Source organism: Aquila chrysaetos, chromosome Z (assembly GCF_900496995.4).
Source record: "Aquila chrysaetos chrysaetos chromosome Z, bAquChr1.4, whole genome shotgun sequence".
Classification (NCBI taxonomy): Eukaryota; Metazoa; Chordata; class Aves; order Accipitriformes; family Accipitridae; genus Aquila; species Aquila chrysaetos.
In genome coordinates, this window is record NC_044030.1 from 49,832,303 (window position 1) to 49,854,032 (window position 21,730).

The 21,730-nt window shown below is 38.4% G+C and overlaps 1 protein-coding gene across 3 annotated transcripts in view; it reads left to right on the forward strand.

Annotated features, from left to right (window-relative positions):
- Positions 1 to 4,494: 4,494 nt before the first annotated feature.
- Positions 4,495 to 21,730, forward strand: part of SLC24A2 (solute carrier family 24 member 2) — a 113,090-nt gene continuing 95,854 nt past the window's right edge. Inside the window, exons 1-2 of one of the 3 annotated variants that reach the window (XM_030005706.2) lie at positions 4,495 to 4,606; positions 6,526 to 7,603. In XM_030005706.2, the coding sequence (XP_029861566.1) occupies positions 6,668 to 7,603 (936 nt within the window). In that variant the 5' untranslated portion in view covers positions 4,495 to 4,606; positions 6,526 to 6,667. The remainder of the gene's footprint in view (positions 4,607 to 6,525; positions 7,604 to 21,730) is intronic. The other 2 variants (XM_030005705.2, XM_030005708.2) reach the window with 2 other exon arrangements.

Sequence of the window (21,730 nt, forward strand, 5' to 3'; positions counted from 1 at the left end):
CAAACCAACAATTGTTCCTAAGGCTGCTGACTTGCCCGCTTGCAGGTGTTCTTATAAATGAGGCAGGTAGGCCACATTTTATAGCAAAATAAGCACTCCCATTGACTTCAGGGCAGCTCACCGGGGTTACATTACAGCACTTAAATACAAGGAGCTTCAGAGGAGCAAATTATCATGTCTGAAAGAGAAAGTCATCTGAAAGAGAAGGTCATGTTGCTCCGTCCTGCTGTTTTTTGGAAAGTGCAATTACCCTGTAAGTAAAAATAATCAGCTGGGTATAATATATGCAGATTTTAAAGTGGATTTCGGTAATGATATCCCATACAGTATTCTTTTCTGTCATGTCACTAGATGTTAGGCTGTGGTGGTTCTACTCTAATATGGACTTCTCAAGCCTAGATAAAGAGGAGGAAGATTTGTACCTTCATTGATGGAGACTGTCCTTTAAAGAGGCTGGCATGCTATGATGACAACATTTACAATTGCTATATGTCTAGTTAGCATTTTAAACATTATATTAGAAAAACATATTATTTAGTGTTCTGCAAACATGGCCAAAAAAGCTTTTGTCTTTTAAAGGTATGCTAAATTTATATTTTCCTATCACTGTGTTCACTAGCAGAAACTGGAATCAAAAAAGCAGTCAGCTTTAGCCTCCTTAACAAAGGTGTTTACAATGCTCATTGTAACTATGGAGAACACAGGTAAAGGCCCCAGATTTTTCATCTTACATATTAAAAACAAAAAAAACCCCTCAAAAACTCTCAAAGCTTTTCAAATCTATCGTTTGTTACAAAATGTAAATTTGCATTACAACTGATCATGACGTATAGTAATGGTATTAAGACTGCTTCAAAAGGCATGTGTTAGCAAGTAGAATTTAACCCACTGCAAGTGAAACAGAAATATCAGATGGTCTTTGAGGCTTAATTGTAAGCCAATGCTTATGGTTGAAGGTAAAGCACACCTTTTGCATCTTTTACAGCTAAAGCCCTAAGTCTGGTTAGATGTTGGTACAACAGCAAATTGCGGTAGTTACACAATGATGGTGGTCTACATGCCATTTTAGCTTACAGAGTTTTGACTCTAGTGAGGACTCTGTACCATTGTGTATATGTTCACCTTTTATTTCCCAATATATGGAGTAGAGATGAGAAACATTCCTAACTGCAGGCACTTCTAAGATATACTCACCACTGAGAATTTAAAGTAGCTTCTGAATATTAAGTTTAAATAGCCTCTTTAATGTGGGCTGCTGGAAACTTGTTACTGTAGTTAATTTAAAAGAAGCCTGTTTAATTTTGCTCAATATATTCCTGAAGAATGTGTTACTCAGGTAATATAAACAGTTTCTGCTCCTCAGGCACTGTGATTTATATGCAATATGTTTGCTTATTACTACAAACAAGTAAATGATGTAACATATTTGGATGATAAAGACTACATCAGCGTTTAATTTAACTCTATGCTGTCATCTTTTTCACCCTTTTTCACTTGTTACACATTGCAAAGTGTTGAAATAATTTTGATATTTCACATGTCACCTGTTCCCAGCTGCTATTAGCATTTAAAAGCTTAACATCAATTTTCATTCAAATATGCCGCCTCTGTAGTCATGGTAACCTCCTCGTCAGTTTTATCTTCCAGTTTAGAAGATACTGCTGTGGTACTTAAAGATGTTGCCATTCAGGATTTTTCATTTGGCTCCCTCCTCCTTCCCTCTCCTGCACAAAAGATGCTTCTGCACTTGCTTTTACCAAGTCAGAGGTTTACAACAGCAAGAGAACAGCCAAAACAGAAATACTGTAAAAAAAAAAAAAAAAAAAAAAAAAAAAAAAAAAAAGTTCTACTTCATGGAGCTTTCTGTAAACAGGAAGTGGTGAAGAGTGGCTTATGATTTCAGAGGGCTCATCACACATGGTGCAGTAAACTACATATAAGCTATTAAAAACTACATATTCAGTGTATGTAAAAATGATAGCCTAGTCATATATACAAATGTGTAGATACAGAATCCAAGTACTTAGCAGATGTCTCTTCCCTCCTCACTTAAGAAGAGAAACATTGAACCAGATGTAAGCCAAAGACTGTTTCATTCCAATAATCTAATTATTCTGTATTTAGCCAGGATATGCTCTGATGTTTAATTTTGTGAGAAAAATATGGAATTTATTTTATTGTTAGTTATCCTCCTTATACTAATTTAACTGTGCTCTTTTGTTTCTGTCATCATTATTATGCAGCTTTTATGTGAGAACAGGTCAGCTGATTCAAAGTGCTTAAGTTATTGGTAGTGGTACCCATCTGTGAGCCACGTCATTCTTGTTAGAGATTTTATTGTCCTTAGCTTACAATACATATTTATTGGTGGGAGAAAAATCATTACAAGTACAGAGAAACAGATGAGTATTACAATTCAGATACATGGACTTTTGGTTAGTAGGTAACATAAAACTCACTTGCTTCCAGCTTTATTTCAGAAATTGATAGAAGTTGGGATACTACACACATAACCCAGCATGTCTCTGGCCGTCTGCAAAGCTGCAAAAACATATTGTAGGTATCTTTTTCAAGTGGCCACTTCTCACAGACTGCAAGGCAACAATACAGCAGCCGCAAGAAGTCATATAAGCATGCTTACCTTTAATCGCTGTCATCACTGTATAGCAGGCACAGGTTGAATATTTGAGATATAGCCACTTCATCTGTGTCTTCCATATGTGGATAGAGACAGTAAATCTTCATTTTAACTAATTTTTATCTATGTGGTGGCTCTAGAAGGATGGTTAACACAGTCTCCATGTGTCTGTCTGCATCAGCCTGAGCCTGAACAATGCAAGGCTGGATAATCAACAGGCACCATTTATCAGCTGTCAGCCACTGATGAGAACCTCCCAATATGTAATGTGAAATAAATGTAAACCACCTGTGCAAACTCTGACTTTGAAGGGCACTTTGTATGTGTGAGTCAGCCACAGCTCTCACTGCAAATTGTTGAAATTTTGGAAGTATCTTCTGAACCTTTTGAATCTCTTGCATGTCCACATAGTCTCTAAGATGCCTGTTGTGTTTTGGTGCATCTAGTTTTGCCATCTCATAACTCTTTAGAACTCATGGGTTTCCAATCAATGCCAAGGCAACCCAAATGGAACAGGTGCTGCAAAATGCCACTGTGGAGACACAAACGGACTATGCACCCCAGGCCTACTTAGACAATCCTTATTTTTCATGTGATATCCTAATAATTACTTTGAAGATACTTACAATGTCCATGGTTTATTGCTTAATAAAAACTCTTACATTTTTGTATTCTTCAGGAAGCACGGAGTAACGCTTATTTTCCATTTGCCATGTGATAGAATCGGAGTTCAAAACGAAGAGGGTAGGAGTTGTAAAAATGAAAGTTGTTCTTTTGCCCAAAGAGACTGGGCGTTCACTGTTTACATTAAACTTTTTTCAGAATGTGAAAAGGATATCACTAGAAGCAGAATAGCGCCAGTGAGCTGTTTACCAAACTCTTCTCAGATATTAACCACCGTCCCATCCAACCCATCTGAATCTCCCTGCTCTCGCCTGGGCTCTGCATTTTTCAAGGATTTCCGCATGGAGGTTTTTCCCAGCTGCCCTGACCTGATGAGGGTCTTCCTGGGGTGTTGGCCCACCTACACTAGATGACTTTGGTTTATCCATGGATTGCCATATGGGTTTTTCTAACCATGGCGTAGAGTAGTAGTACAAGTGGTATTTCAAAAGAGCAGCTCTTTATACTCCAGTGGATCTACCGCATGTGGCACCAGGAATTAGCTATGATAGAGCTGCATCTTAACAGTTCCATTGTATTTGAATCTTGATGCAATTACTTAACGAAGCACAATTTATTGGGGCAATACCTGTATCGAAAGATGGAGACCAAAATAGAAAGGGACAGTTCTGGCTACGAATTTACCCTATTTTCTAGGGTGTTCAGTGCGCCTTTATTGTTCTCCATGACAACTCTGAAGCGCAGTTTGAGGAAATTTCTGTTCATGCGTGAATTAATGACGGTTAATAACTTTACAGTGGACATGTCGCCTTCCTTAAAATCAAAACCAAAATACAATGTCCTCTTCCTTCCTTTCCTGATTTCCCTTCAGAAAACATTTGGAATAAAGGATATTTTGACCAGGATACCTCTCCTTTTTAAAATGACCCCGCTCCTCGAGGCTTATTATCTTTGCCAGAAGCGCCGAATTTTACCTCAATTAATCTGCAGCAGCTAACCCAAGATAATGGGGAACAAACAAACAAACAAGCAGGCAAACAAAAAATCCCTCACCACCCTCGTTTCGCCGCTGGCCAAACTACCTGTGCGAGCGCGGAGTGAGCCAGGGAAGGAGGTGCTGCCGCCGTGCGCAGTGACACCCCCGGCGGCCCCGGGCGGGGGCGGGCCGCCGCCTGCCCCGCCTGCGCGGGGCGGGGCGGGGCGGATCCCGCGGCCGCCGCCCGCCGCAGACAGCGCGGCGAGGGGCCGTGGCGGTGGCTGCCGGTGGCCGTGGCGGTGGCGGTGGCCGTGGCCGTGCCCCTGCCGAGCGCCCGCAGGCCGGCGCGCAGCGCAGCGCAGCTCCGGGTGAGCGTCGCCGGTTTGCGCGGGCGGGGGTTGGGCTGCGGCGGTGCGGGGTCTCACCTCCCCGAATACCCGCCGTGGGTGGTACCCGGCTGCTGAGGGGTGCCCCGTGCCCCGAGCCAGCCGATGAGTGCCTCCGCGGGCTTTCCGCGGTTGGGGCTGGGGGACTCTGCGGGGCTGGAGCCGCTCCCCTTTCGGAGAGGAAAAAAGTTTGTGCGGCGCGGAGGGGTGCGGAGCGGAGCCCTGCGAACTCGGGATGAGTTTCAGGCGAGGCTCTGCGGCATCTCCGCGGGGGGGACGGGGAAGATGGGGCGGCGGGGCGCCGGGGGGGCTGCGCTCTGCCGGGGGACGGGGACGGAGGCGGTGTCGGGAGCGGTCCGGCTGGGCGCAGCCGTGTGAGTTTCGGGGCAGAGGACACCCCGGGCGCTTTTCCATTTCCCGTTCGGGTGATTTATAACGGTGTGGGGTCATCGGCCCATCCGCCGCAAATTGCGCGCGGTAGCGGTAGTGCCGTTCCGGTATCTTTCCCGCTTAATGTTTTTATGGCAGTCCGGTGAGCAGTAACTCTAAGGTGGAAAATAAAACATCTCTGCTGTGGTGCTGCATCTTGCAGATGGACTATGTCTCTATGACATCTTCTTAGTGTGGAAGCTGTTCGTAACAATCAGGAGAAACTGCACGTGACTTAATAACTTTTATGTAAATAACTGCAAGTAATAGCAGTTGTAATTCTGTATTGAGAATACAAAATCAATATTCTGTTGATTAATAGATTGTTCAGTGTTCAGCTATTGCTACAAATGACTTGAATAAGTGGTGTAACAAAGTATTTTTTGACTGTAAGAGTAAGGACTAATAATTTTATTTAGAAAGTATTTTATATTTTGTGTCATATAAAGTGCAACTTACTATGCATAATGCATATGTAACTAATTTCTACATTACATTTATTCTTCAGATCCAGTAACCAAAGCACCTTTTATTATATAGTGAGTTTTTTCCTGTTTCCAAGTGCTGTTGGTCTAATATGCTCAGCTCTGGCATACGTGAATAGTCCTTCTCATGTAGTTTAATTTCTCACCGATTCGTTTGTTTCGGGATCAACTCTTGTGTAAATTTAAACTATATTCTTAAGGATCTGTAAGAGGACCACTTTTAAAAGATACTTACCACATAGGTATTCTTAGTAACTTCCTATGTTTCCCATATATCAAAACAAAACCAGAGGTGAATGAAAATTTTGTCTTAGCTAGTCCAAGCTAGCGTCCTAGGTCTGATCAGAAGCAAGCCGAGTTCTCTGTGTAAACTCGAGCCAATTTTGCACAGGGATTAAAGAAATTGTGGATGTGTTAGGTCTTCATTTTGATCCTGTTCCAATGGTGTAGTGTTTTACCTACATTTCCATGACTGTCGCTCCATGCATGCATAACATTTCAATTAACACCGCCTCAGCTGCCTAAAGGTCTGATGAGATGCTTGTTAGCACTTTGATTGCTTTTTCATACATTATTGCCCCTGCATTTGGGATTGGGACGTTACATGATCATGGTGGAAAGTAATTACAGAAGGTAATCATCTTCGGTGTATCCATTAAAATAGTCATTTCTGCATTTTTACGTAACATTTGCACACAGTTTTTACTTTCCACTAGGATTTTTTGTCAGCAACTGAGGAGAGCAGTGTCTCAGAAGCATACGAGAGGCATAAAATGATCTGAGTATTGATAGACTGTTATCTGCAGGGTTACTGCTGAAACAAACATATCGTTGCTGTGTCTGATGGGATGTGACAGGGTTTTATGTTACAGTTGGTAATGTTCTGCTTTAAATTCTAAATTTAACCCAGTCTGTAAAATGCTTTTTAGAAGCTTTTAATCACATACTGTTTCACTAATATTAGTAATACCTGTTTGTCCCTTTAAGACGCATGAAGAAAATACTTCCTATGAAGAGTAAAAGTACTTGATTCTGGGAAGACTCTTAAAGCACTTCTAACTTCAAAGCTGGAGGAAACTATGAAGGAACAGTCCATCTGACTCCCTCAGCATCTCACACAGAACACAAAATGGCTCTTCAGAAAAAAACTGTTGCTGGTGTCTTGGAGGAGTTGTGTTTGGAGGAACTGCTGTTTGGTTGCAGATGGCACCAGAATGTTAGGAAAAAACTGAGACTGATACGAATTATAGTTCTTCTTGTCACTGTAGTGGCCATTAGTACTTTCTCTCTTTCAGTTAGTGCCTTTTTCAAGATGGAGCCACATAGCATGGCGTTGGCCAGCAGCCTAGATAGCCAAAAGCTGGTGCGTGGACACCAAAGAACTCTGTTGGATTTCACGGAACAGAATGAAGATGGCACTCCAGACCCACACACTTCTATGAGATACGAAGCTGAGCACGACAACGCAACAGATGATCATGCCAAGGGAGAGTATCCCGAGGACCTTTTCTCTCTTGAGGAGAGAAGAAAGGGAGCAGTGATCCTCCATGTAATTGGAATGATTTACATGTTTATAGCCTTAGCCATAGTCTGTGATGAGTTCTTTGTACCTTCCTTGACTGTCATCACTGAAAAACTGACCATATCTGATGATGTGGCAGGTGCAACCTTCATGGCTGCTGGTGGATCAGCCCCAGAACTCTTCACCTCTTTAATAGGAGTGTTTATATCCCACAGCAATGTCGGCATTGGTACAATAGTGGGATCTGCCGTGTTCAATATCCTGTTTGTTATTGGAATGTGTGCTTTATTTTCTAGAGAGATCTTGAACCTTACTTGGTGGCCACTCTTTCGAGATGTGTCCTTTTACATCATTGACTTGATCTTGCTAATCATCTTTTTTCTGGATAACTTGATCATGTGGTGGGAAAGCTTAACGCTCCTGATAGCATATTTTTTCTATGTGACTTTCATGAAGTTCAATGTTCAAGTAGAAGAATGGGTGAAGAAATTTTTAAACAGAAACAAGGTTGAGAAGGTAACAGCAGCAGACGCTGAAGGAAAGGTTGGTCAATTTTTAATTAGCATATATGTAATAATGTCCTTGTAAGTGCTGAGCCCTTCTATATCATAAGGATTCTAATATAGTACAGTAAGCAATATAAAAATGTTCCATGTTTTGCTAAAAGGTCTTTTTGTTTAATCAGTCCAATAGGATTGAAAAAATAAAACATGAGGTAGCCTTCTAGTAAATCAATAGCTTTTAACTCCAGAATGTTCCTAATCACACAGAAAGCAAGAAAAAATGCCAGCAAAAAGATATAATCCTTTACTCAGCATTTTGGCACATTCATGAGGTCTGAGATATAGCTACTATTTTTTCCCTAAGCTTTTGGATTAAGCTGTAACAATATCTGGGGAGGGTCTTGTGACAAAAGTTGGCTTTTTAAAGACTTTTAATGCACTTTCTTCCTCAAAAAAGTAAATCACTTGGAACAGTATACAAAGGTATTTTTATACATGTTTTTCATCTACTGATGCTGATATACGGTATTAACTTCCAGCTGTAATTAGTGGCAATTACATGAGAAAAATCTCTGGAAAAACATTGACAACAATGGTAAAAGGCAGAGGTCCTCTGTTTAAGCAGGATGGTTTCCCATTCATGGTATTTGCAACTAAGCAAACTGATTTTTGGCTTAATACCTGGCCACAAGTAGTGAAGGGAATTTAAGCATGGAGGGCTTGGTGGGTCTTCAGCAATTACTATCATCTTTTAAACAGCTCTCTTCTTAAAGCAGGCTATGTTTAAGGATTTGTGAAACTGAACCCATAAATACTTGCATATGTAGCAATATGTTAACTGGATGTTTAATGCTGAAATTGAAATGTCTGCTTTTATATGACAATAGGGTTATTCATCAGGTAAGTTTTTATTATCCAGTAATTATTCAGAGTATCAGGGAGCTATTCACTGTTTTGTTTCTTTTGTTTAACAGCCCGGTATGAGTGGTTCAGAAGAGGCACAATCCACTGATAAAAGTGTACAGGCATATAAACAGGAGGATAGAGAGACGGAGCACGTATAACTGTAGAGAGGGCCTACCTGCCTGTGACTCACAGAAAACTGATAATTCTGCCTATATGCCTAACTTTGAAGTGAGAGATTGATATTTTAGCAGTACAGACAGGTGCTTTCAGTTTTAGGACAAGCCACAGAAAAGTCCACCAAAAATGAAACCAGAAAATTCTCAATTTTTTTATTTTCTAACCCATTTTAACACCTATACACTTAACTTGTGATTTTATATTTTCCTTTTTGTTCTGTTCCTTTTCCTAAATCAGCATGCTCATCTTCATCTTTCTCAAAACGCATAACTGGGATTTTGTAAGTAAATGAAAAGAAGGGTCAACACCAACAAAGTATTTGCCCTAATGAATGAAGGGCTTCTTTAACTACATTAGCTGTTTCTGAACAATGTAATATTTCACAGTGCATTGTAAGTACTTTGACAGCTTGTGCTAAATGTGTGTAATGATAGGAAGAGACTATGGTATATCAAGTAACCGTTTAGTGCACCTTCATCTGTCCATAAACTGGATTTGAAGGAGATGTGAATCTATAACTGGTCTTAAACGATGTCAATATGAAAAGCAACTGCCTTGGGTTGTCCAGGCTATAGGGTGGTGTGGAGTAGCTGTATACCATGGTAAGCACTCAATTATTCTCAACTGGGTAGAAGAATAAATCATTTGCGAGCCATACTGAACATAATAAATGTTTAAAGTACTCTGGGAGGACTTGATTTAAAAAAAATACCTTTAGGAGCACTCATTTATTGTTTGATATATTAATTACTTTTTCTTAGAGTTTATTCACATTATAGGTGCACAGAATTCAGATAGGGATGAAAAAATCAGAAATCTAGCTACTTTTCCTAAAAACACAAGCTTTACATCATGTGTTTCATGAAGATATTTTTCATGAATTCACTTGAAGTTAATTAAAATGATAAAATAATGTATTTGTAAATCATTGAGGGGCAGAGGTCAATGAAAGAGATGCTCTAATTTTGTTGCAATTTAGCTAATACGTATTTCCCGGTTCCTGGGGAAAACAGCTTCTGAAGGTATCAGACCATGTATTTCTTCTATGACCCATGCTGTAAGGACAGATTTTTGAATATTCAGCTAACACTTTGAAATTATAGCTCATTATGAATTATTTTACTACTTAGTTGAACAGCGTTTAGCAGGATGAATGAACTGATTTTCTGATAGCAAGGATCTCACAGATTATGTTCTTTGGAAGGAATCTCACTGAAGTTATGTGTTCCTTTGTTTACTGTTATTAGATAATTGGTTTTGTTGCTTTTTAAATTGAAAAAAAAAAAAAAAAAGAGAGAGAGAAAAGAAAAACTATGACATGTAGTCCTAAGCCTGATAGAAATGCCTAAGATTTTCAGCTTGAAAGTTATTGCCTGAAGCAAAGGATGAAATGTTTTTGTAGTCTGAGATCCGGTGCCTAGTAGTGAATGCAATGCGCATGGGTGCTTATTTCCTAACCGGTGGGGATTATAAGTATTGCAGAAGTGATAGTCTTGGCTTTTGGTGGCAAGGGATGCTTCATTTCTACAGTATTAGCTGTTAGCCTAGATTGCTTCCAGTCATCAAAGGTGTACTATGTCAATGCAAAATAAAAGTGTATATAATCAAATCAGTATATCAAATGCAGAATTTGCAATCTCAGTTGTTTCTAATGGAAAGTTTTTCTACTCTTTTTTTCCCCATTAGGACAGAGAATTCCTAGGCAGCTCCTTGGAATGGGTGGGTTAGAGTGTCTTGAAAGAACTTTATTTCAGGAGTGTATATAGAAAATTCTCTTCTTTCCTCTAACCAATACTCCTTCTGCCGATCTGTTGTTGATTCTGCTGTTGCCAAACTGGCAAGTGTTCTGCTAATAAAACGTGCCTGCCTTATTTATCTTTAAGACTTTGTGTTGTAATCTGAAAGCAGCTCAACGAAGTTAGGAGATCTAAATAAGGCATCATAAAGCTGGATACTTGAAGGGTTAGGTGGCTTACTAGCAAACAAGTATCAAAGAGTAAAAATCTGATCAGATGAAAAAACCTCTTGAGATACTAAAATGTATTTTAATCTTAATTTCAGTGCTTTTATTATCAATCATCTTGAAAGGTTGAAGAAAGTTTTACGTTCTCAAGAACAGTATTTCCCATGAGAAAAAGGTCTTAGATACAAAGTGATTTTTCTGCATAGCTGTCATTTGCTCTAGATGTATTCATTGCTAGAATGCATATGTATCTCTAGATGTCTTTTAGATTCCTCTCTTCCCTGTTTTTAAGAATTAAAGCACTTTTTTTGTACTAGAAAACTTTGGCTATTCGAACTTAACTACTTTTTCTGATCTTATGTTCTTTTGTGTGTCAGTTACTTGTACAAATGTGAATGCAGCAGAGTACTTGATACAAATTTCATTGTGGTCATCCTTCACAAACTTTCAAACAAATGCAGTCTGGGTTCTTAAAGGGTACAGGTTGAGAAAATCTGGTATTTTGGCAACAATTTGGTGACACTTAGAACAGACTACAAGCTTTTTGCAATTAGAGTTCCTGGGATGCATTGGCAAGGTCCTGTTTGAACTGCGGATAGTCTCGTGCCCCGTCTCACCCTCAAGGAAGCCTGATGGCAGTCTGATACTGATGAACCCCAGAGATCACTGTGACAAGGATGGGAAAAAAGGAGGAAAGATGAAAAATCAAGCCAGCATGAAAAGACAGCATAAAACCCAGATGCCTAAGTTCTACAATGTAGGGTGGCATATGGCATATGCAGCCCAAGATGGGTCCCTGACAAGTGACACCACAAGGTGTGGGCTGCCCTGAATGGGCCCTACAATAGGTAGTGTGGTCCCACTACCAGATACCTCCAAAAGTCCCTTCCAGCCTAACTTATTCTGTGGTGTGATTTTTATGTTTTATGTAGTTATCCTGCAAAGAACAGATTCTTTTAGGGGACTGAAGAGGAAACTTTGGTATTATTTCTACATCTTCCTCATTTGAGTGAAGATGTTTAAAAACAGAAGCTTGAAATGGAGTATAATGGACAGGAAGAGGAAAATGGAAAAAGCTGATGGACAAAGTTCTTAAAAATAAGATTTTTTTGACCTTCTGTTAAGGTTTCAGTCTTTTTTTCATAGTCTGTACTGGTGAAGGCATGCTGAATATATTACATCATGGTAAAACATCATGTGAAATTACATTTCAGTTTTTAAGTACTTTTTTTCTCTAATGTAGGATGGAGATCATTGCACAAATACTTGAATCTGATTGCTCAGTAAATAACTCAAAACAGTTCTGTTTGGCAACTAGGAGAACAGAATGTGGGTGGCACAGGAATATTGTGCAATGACATCTGTTTCACTGACAGTACCATTTTAGATAGATAGCTTATGGTATATACAAGACAGTTACAGTTTATCTACATTTACAGAGAACTGCCTTTGGAAAATGAGCTATTTTTACCAACAAGACATAGTTTGACATTATTTTATTGCCAATTTTGTTGTCTTAAGAAACTTTAATAGCTTGTGTGTGATATTTTAAGATCTATACTGATCTCAAGTGTTGCCACATTGTATTTTAATGGCAGTATTTACATCCTAAAGGAAAGGTTTTTAACAGTATTTTTAGGTACTTCTCTACTTGGTGGCTGTATTAACACTGCATATGCACAGTCACTGTTATAATATATGATCTATTATGTGTTTGTTTAAGGAAAAACACAAGTTACCTGCATGCATACAGGGAAAATTGGAATCTGCAAAAGGTCTGAGTTTGTTGTTGTTTTGAACTGCTGAACAGTTCTTTTTCAGGGCTTCTTAATGTTGCATCTGCAGACCCAGTAACTGTAATTCTATCTATAGAATAGCCTTTCTTCTCTCCCCACCACCACCAAATATTTTAAAGCAGTGTTTCATAGTTCATAGGGAGATGAGAGTCTTACTCTACAGACATTGCACAGTTGGCCTACTTGTGCAAGCATGTGTGTGACTATAGAGCTATGAGTATCTGGATCTTGCATATGAACATATGCAAGAAGGTTGCATTGTTTTAAGTACATTTTTGGAACGTGAGCATCATCACTGTCCTTGTACCATGTTTTATTTTGATAAAAGCCTGGGTTTGTGTGTTCTATCTGCTTTTATTACCTCAAAAACTTTCAAGTTAACTTCTGTGTTAACCTAATGTTACTCCAATAGCAATAACTGTTAGTTAATTTGCCTCAAGTGTTTAGCATTGTTTTAATTTAGGCCTATTACTGACATACCCACAGGCTGATACTTTATACGTGCAACCATTAGTACAGTGAAATTGATACTGTTCTCAGTTTATTTAAGTGCCTCTCAGTAATTTATTGACTACAAAGAAATTATTGTAGTGGTTTTCACCACTGGAGTCTCTTGGTTTTGTATGTATGTACCCTGGTAATGAGCAGAAAGTGACAGCATGGAAATGCAGTATAGATTAAATGCTCTTAAATCATGGCCATCCACTAAGGTTCATTAGGCCATGCTTGCTAATTGTGCTAGGAAAATGAAGGCTAAAACTGCCACTTTTGGTGAACAACAAGGGGACAACATATCCATCAATATATTTAAAAATAAAAAGCATATGTAATTAAAAAGAAGTCAGATGATACTTAGAGACTGCACAAAACCAGCTGCGTTGGCAAATGTTCACCATGCTGTATTTCAGAACTCCAGACATGATTAAATTCATTGTGCTAGAAGCTGTATGAAGAGAGGAATATGCAGTCCCAAAGCCCAGAGACTTTATAAATGTTTTTCCTTCTGTCATCTCAGTCTTGGGTACTTTGGTCTGGATCCTCAACAGGATGTGGGAGCTACGGGAGACCATAGGTGGAATTTAAATCCCCAAATCGGTATACCAGACCTCAATATGTCTGCCTGCATGGGGGTACTTGAAGGACTTGAACTCTGAAGGAGCTTCACTTTCAAACAGAGATCTTCAGGTGTCATAGTTTTGCTTTGAGGCTTGCTCAGAAATGCCAGACCCAGGTGGAGCAGCATCATACTGCTTTTCCATCTTCTAACCCTCATTCCTCTACTTTTTTCCCCAAGCTAGTTCTCCAAATTTACCTCCCAGACTAATATTTAACAAAATCGAGTGGCTTTACAAACTTTTCAGATTCTGGTGGTGAGAGTGCTCAAATTTTATGCAATTATATACAGGTCTCCCACATTCACTGCTCACTTTATGTGGTGCTCCACTCATATAAAAGTTTAGGGTGGCAAGGCACAGCTGGCTCCCCTATTTTTTTTGGCCTTGTTTTAAAAGGCAATAGTGAGGCCTCCACACCATGTTTTTAAAGGGTGGGTGTTGGTACCTATCTTTTCTGAAGTGTGGGATGTGCGCGGTAGAAGCTGCCCTAGGGCAGTGCTTGTTGCAGTGTTGAGTGTGCTACAGTACAGTGATGTTTTGGGCACTGCTGACTTTAGGGTGGCTTTGGCCTTTCTGGGTGGTGACACTCCCTAGGCAGCCAGCACTACACCGCCAGGGCCACTTGCCAAAAAATTAGATTTGATGAAGTGCTTCTGCCCTGTTAATGATCTGGGTTTGTGTTGGTTTTGTTAGCAGGAGTCAGTTTTCCACTGCCAACTGTAGAGGTGAGAAAACAGCTCCTTTTGGGTCCTTTGTCCTTCTGAAATTGTTTCCAAGAATTCAGGCATTTTGCTTTTGTAACTGTAGAATAAGAGTATAACCAATTGCTTTTGTAACTGTAGAATAAGATTATAACCAATCTGAATTCGTTACTGCATAATGGATAGTAGGTTCATACTGAAGAAAGTCCTATAACAAAAGTGATGCCGAAGTGGAAAAGTGTAATGGTCAGGACAGTTCTTAAAAATAAGGTACGTGCCTCCGCTTGTCTGGCGTTTGTTGAAAGTCAGGCTTTTTAACCACAGAAATAGAGACCTTCTATGCAGAAAGCTTCTGAAAGGACTGAACCTAAAGTGGATGGTCTGGGTTCCTATTCTCTGTCACTTGTGGTTGGACATTTGTATATTTTATAAAGATGGTGTAAGGCAATGTGAGATTTGGACATTTATGAACATTACCCCTTAGGTACAGACAGCAAACATACAAAACCAGTGAATGCTTTCTGGTAAACAGCAATGAATACAGTACCAGTATTTCAAAATTAAAATAGCTTCCCTCGGTCCTTTTGACCAAAATTCAAAATCTTACTTTAGTCAGCAAAGCAAAGAAATATGGAGACAAAGGAAGTCTGAAAGCTTACACTTCAAAAGATCTATGTGGGATGAATGCATGTTAAAAATGTTTTACACATGAGGTATTCAACAGATGGGAGGATGTATTAGAGATGAGTATACGTAAACAGCTGTAATACCTATAAAAATTAAGACATCTCTTGTCTGTTTAGCAACCTTTTTTGCTATTTATAAAATAAACTTTAATGTAAAGAATAAGATTTCTTAATTTCTCCCCAGTCACCTACAATGTTTTGCCTAACCTGCAAACTATGACTAAACTATGACTAGTGTGGTACTAATTCTGTAGAATAAAGAATGGTGTTTCCTTCACCTTAACCTAGATTAGCCTTATTCAACTGTATTTCAGCCAGCTCTTATTTGAATACCACTTTTTGTTATTTATGTTAATGACTGGTTCCATTAATCTGTGCAGCAGTAAGTGTGCTATTGGCACAAACTAGAGATTCAAATTCTTTCTTGACACTGGCAGCTTTTTTAGAACCTAAAATGTCAAGATAGAGCAAAGTCAGATAATTATAATGAATTTATTATGCACAGATCAGTTGTTATGCATCGTAAGGTGAGATACAGGTGGTTTAGAGAAAGAGAGGTGACTATTTTTGTGATTTTAATTCAAACCCCTCATTAAGTACTTCTCTTGAAAAATCACTATCTTCCTTTATCAGTACAAACCAAATACCTTAGTAATACTTAGCTGTGGATTTCAAAATTCTGGAAATTTGGGCTGTCAGTCAGAACTCCTTCTTATAGAATGCTCTTGACTCCTTATTGTTCTGTTTTAACAATTGTTTTAACAATTGTTCTGTTTAAACACACATGTTTTAACTGTTATTAATATTCATACCAAAGTACCAAGATGGTAATCCAGTCTTCATCACACTAGGTGCTTAGACAACTGTATGAAATCACAGTTCCTCTCCTCAGTAGCTCATGGTGGGAAAAAATAAATGCCATTCAGAGTACCTGTTAAGAAGAATATGATTCATCATATGTATAATTTTGTGTACATTTATATATGCTTAGTCTTCTATATAGTTAGCATACCATCAGTCTTTTCCTCTTCATTCGAGCTGTCACTGAGTTGCTGATTATTTATTATGCATGGATGTCCAGGAGGTAATTTGAAGAGAGAGTTTATTTCTCTCTATGATCTCTCAATAGATCTTTGCAAGTATCAGTCAAAGATGCATCTAGTAGAAGGCAGCATCTTTTGTATAATAGGACCTAAGTCAAAATAATAGTGTTGGTGCTTTGTTTTGCTTTTGGGGAAAACAGGCAGATCAGATGGTTTGAGTTTAGTTTGGTTTTATTGTAAATCTGTGTGTGAAATTCTTGCAATTGCATTGTTAAGCACCGGTCAGTGTTGCAGGCAAGCTGAAAATTCTAAGTTAGCACAGCCTTAGGGCATACTTTTGGCAAACGAATTGCATCTGACAGAAAATACATTGTAGTACACTACCACATATTTCATTATTTTGCAGGCAACACCTGTAACTTTGAGGAAATACAGTTGCTATTTGCTGTCATTGGTGGTTTGTTGGCTTACATGTGTTCCTATCTGAAAAGAGGAAATGAAAAAAATGCACTTTTGGAAAACCAGCCATTGCCTTACTGACAGTGGAATTGAGCCTTATTGCTTTGGAGGGCAATGAGAGTCTCAAGGGTTGTTCGTGTTTCTACAGCAGGTGGAGGCTTCAGAGCTCACGTTGCCTCCAAAGCAGCTTTATCTAGTGGTGTAACTACTGCCATGCCTTAGTCAACAGCGGCTCACTTTGGGTAATTTTACTGTCCCTGTCAGATACAATTTCATCAGGGCAGTTCAAAGAATAGTTACTGCTCAGTTACTGTGTTTTGCACTATTCCATTGCTATTCCACTGTCGTCCGTATCATTGAAGTTGTATTCATTTACATGAATAGCCATAAATAGCAATGATCTTGGATGACTTCTTTTAAGGTGAGTATGTGAGAATAGTCTTAAAGGTGTGTGTGCAATATTAATGCCACCATGAAGTACTGTACTTAAGGGATGAATAGATTGGTGCAAAATAATTTCTTTTTGAGGAAGAATGAAGGTAGCAGGGAATTTGTACTGCATGCTACACTAACAAATTAATCATAAATTTTCCTTAGGAATTAATCCTGCTTTATCACCTCTTAACTGCTTACTGCTGGGAGTCTAGTCTAAAGTCAGTGGTAATACCACTGACATTTATTGCATAACCAGCTAGTGTAAACTTTTCACCCTCTTACATTGCTGTAAAACAGCTCTAGCGGATATAGAGCACTAAGGAATAGGCACATCTGCTGTCACAGCCTGTGTTTGGTGACCTTCAGGGCATTGTCTGAGACCTGTCCAGTTATGTAGGCTTTTGCCCAAGGGAAAAGGTTGAAATTTGCTGGGTTTGTAACACTAGAGGAGGGGCACATCTTTTGGGATTAATCTGATGTTAATTTTGTTGTTTAATTTGTTGTGCAAGCTTTTATCAAATTACTGATTAAAACCCCTTTATTGCTAGCAGGCACAATCACTACGTTATCACTTAGTTAAAATTTATAACAATCATATGTTTGAGTGGAAAAATAACCAGATTTTGGAACTCCAGAAATTGCTTTGTCCAGGAGCAGTTAAAAATAGTTCATATTATTAAGTTACTTATATATTTTTAAAGCAGTCATCTGAAGTAATTTGAAAGCATCATGCTGTCTAGCAGCTATTTTTTGTTTCTGTGTAATTTTATTGCTATTTAAATATTCCTATTTTTCTGCTTTATTCTTAATAGTATTTATTTGCTACACTTTGTTTTAATTTAAAATGTTTCTGGGTGAAGGGACATCCTGTTTGAAGACTTCATCTTAGCTGCATTTTTAAATGCTGCAGTGATATAAATAGTCATGAAATAGTCTGCAAAGTTTGGATTAATAAGTGGTTATTATTTCCTCTCTCTATTGAAAACCATGAAAAACGGTTAAGTTCTCAAGTTCAGAATGAGTTTTTGACCCATATGTATCTTTGAAGCAGGCACAGCAATGCTAGTTGCTCTCCAGAAGTCACAGAGTACCTGAGTCTCTTCTCACTCAAAACCAATGGCAAAATTCCTCTAAAATTTAGTCAGAGAATGATCCTGGATGAAATTTTGGAGTAATATTGCCTTTGTTTCTTGTATTCAGTTTCTGAGATAAAATTGCTACTTGCTGCCACTCAGAATCCTACTCTACATGTTACAATGAAGTGATTTTGTAAACTTTTAATTGTCTCGTTCTCAGTCTGTACTGGAACCATCCCATTTGTGTGTGTGTGTATAGGCACACCTATATACACATGCACACATGATCGAGAGTCTGAAAGGTGCCATGCAGGCCATATAAAAGGTCCATGGGATGGTAATTTGCATGCTTCCTACATCATTTCACCTGTCCTTTGCCTAGTAACCCATTTCCATAAGACTTACTCAAATATTTAAAATTTCTGAGCAGCACATTTCTCATATTTTTTTTGTCCACATTAGCTGTTCAGAGAAACATGGCTGTGTTTTCTCCTTAAATTTGGATTCCTTCCAAACAATAAATCATTCCTGCATGAGGCTGAGGACATAACATACTGAGCTATTGACATATTTTATTATACCTTAATATATCATATTAGTAATTCCTGCTATCCTGTGCCACTACAAGGATAGAAACAGGAGGACTGCATCACTGGAGAGGGATGATTTCTTGCTTTCCAGTGAGGTAATCAGGACTTGATTCTATCATGGGAATGGCCAAGGGCACTATTCTTTACTATATGACATTTCATGCAGAGAAAAGGCCACTTCTTATTCAGAGGAAAGGCCAACAGCTGGAATTACAGTAACTAAAATTTGTCATATAAGCAAGAAACTATGAAGTAAGTTGGGACGTGAATTTAAAGTATTACTTTCTTCACTTTAAGTATCTACACAGAAAGCATAAGTCTTCTTAAGCAAAGGAATAGAAAAGTCAGCAGACCCATTCCGTAATTATTTGTAAATATATTAATATATACATTTGCAAATATATTAGTAATTATTTGCAAATATCAATATTGAAAAATCAGTATTTTAAAATATATTAGTATTGAAATTACTTACTGAGTTATTTGGATTACTTCCTTTGTCCATTGTTTGCTTGCAAGCAGTTCCATAAGGGTATTTAGAATGTAATATATAATATATATATTTAGCATCCAAAAAACATGCAACCTCTTCTTTCATATTAAGGGCCATGGGAAATAAATGTTGATTTATAGTCTCACACGTGGACATGCATAAAGAAATACAGACTGTCATCTTAAAGTAACAGCAATAGGCTCAGTAACAGGCGTGGCCTGAATTGCAAACTCATGCCTTAGTTTTGGATTTAGGGTTGAGATATGGTTCTCTCTTTCATTTAATCTTCTTAGAAACCTTTGGCTTTCAAGTCTCGTAGAACGTTTTACAGTGTGCTGTAGGAAGGTTTATTTCTGCTTGGTTGATTGGATTACTGTGTGCAAGAAAAACAATGGTCAGCATATTGATGGCAAAATGGTCTTGAAGCCATGTAGAAGGCTCATGAAGGTCATGTAGCCAAGTAGAACATGTGGCATTTGAGGGAAACGTGGTAGATACAGCAGTGGTGAGGCTTGGTGGAAACTGGCAAACAAACCAGATACCATATATGAGGCATTTATTTAGTGGCATGCTATTTTTGAAGCATCTTCATATGCATAATCTTGTTAGCAGCCATTTTTGCCAAAGTTTTAAATGTTACTAGATTTCTTGCTTAAGAGTTCTTCCCATCATTAACATTATTGTCCCTCCTTAAAAATATTAGGAGAAATAGTAGGAAAAAAAATGAAATTGGACTTGAACAAACCTGTAGGTGTAGATTTTTCTCATTCCAAGAATTATTTTCTTTTTTTTTCTTTTTTTTTTTCTTTTTTTTTTTGTGAGGGAAAGGTCTACACTGAATATAAAGTAGGTTTGAAGTCAATGGCAAGTTTTACTGTTGATTTTGATGAAAGTGAAATTAAGCCCAAAAGTCGGGACATAGAGAATGATGATCTTGCTGCTTCTCTGGTCTCTCTCTGCCACTGTATAATTCCAAGCTTCTGAGCTGGTCTCTTTCCGTATTAAATCACCTCTAGCAAACAAAGCAAGCAATTTCTTTTGGACTCAGAGCAAGCAAAACAGGCTTTATCAGCTTTCTGTGCCCTTGGACTTAAACTGGAAAAGGGCACTCAGTGCTTCACAGCCTGATCTGTCCTGTCATGTGGGTAGTTTTTGGATTACTGATAAATCTCAAAGCAATTATTTTATGGTGGGCCCATAATAGTCTTTTCTTGGACACTTCATCCCTAGAAACCATTGTTGCCTTCATCATTTTTAAGGGCCCATCTCTTTAAGGGGAATACTGGGTATGGGTAAAGTCAGTTAATAACTTTCTGAAATGTAGGAAAAGCTACTGCTCTACAACTAGTTAGTACACATACAGGCACATTTTTGCGAGTGATACAGTGGAAGAGAAATCTTCTCTGAAAATGACCTGGTCTTCGTATGGAAAAATAGTATACAAAAATAAAAAGGCAGATTAACTAATTTTCAGATTTAGTTGATCTGCATTCAAAATTGGCAATGAGAAGTTGAAGACTTAGACAATTGCAGAATCCAGCTCTTGGCTCCAGATTCATCTGGCTTAGCTGTGCTGCCTGACCTGTGAATGTAGTCTCCTCAGGTTACTTCTGTGATCAGTCCAGAGAAATGGGCATTTTTATAGCATGATGTGGATCTTTATTACAAGGATTAATCCTCTTTTGACCTGAAATTGGGCAAAATCAATCTGGGCAATTACCTACAGCAATAGTCCGGTAAAATCTGAAAGCCATCTCCTGTGCTTTTGTTGCAATAGCCCGAATACATATCATGGTGTTGCCTCTTCTAGCACCTGAAATTGCATCAGGTTGTGGTGAGTATGACAACCTGACGTCATTTTGCACAGAGTCACATTCGAGATAGGGGTGATTCAAAATTACCATTTTTCTCTGCCACTAAGCAAAATAAAATGCTTATTGAGGTGTTAATCAAGTCTGTAAACATTTCATTTGCTCCCTTGGTATTCAGGTCAGTATGTAGATATCACATGTGGTTCCAAAGAGGTGCGTGTGGCAAATAAGCTATTGAGTGAGTCTTACTGTTATTTATAGAAAAGTCACTGGCACTGCAGCCACAGAGATTGTTAGCATATATGATTCATAGTGGATTTTTCTGGATTATCTTTTTGATAAGATGAGGTATAATTTTGACTTTCAGAGAATTACAGTATTGGTTAACTAATTAAACCATTCTTTAATTAATTCATTAAATTTTCATTAGCCTTCAATGTGAATGAACATTTACAATGAATGAATTAAATTGTATACGGCTTCTAAAATAATGAGGAAGCCCTTGTTAGGACTCTGCAACTCCAGCTTCCAAAGGAAAAATGAGGGTTAATTATGAAAATTCAGATTACATTGTTATTGCTCCATCTGCTTTTCACTGCCTTTGAAAGTTTGTTCTTCACAATTAAATGCTAATTGTTGTTTTCAAATATTTTACAATATAGGGAGTGAATAGAGCCTGCCATGGGGAAGCATATGGGCACACGGTCCCTTAACAAAAGGAAATCGGGTTGCAGTCACGGCTCATTCAGACTTGTTGGTTGAGTTTGGGCAAGTAATTTCTTTCACTCTGTCTCAGATCCCCTTAGACTTGTAAAATCGTATGCCTGCCTTATTAATTTGTGAAAAAAACCTAGATGTGCTTGGATGTCACCCCATTAAAATAATCAGTGCTACAATGTCTGCGTGTAGCAAGAAG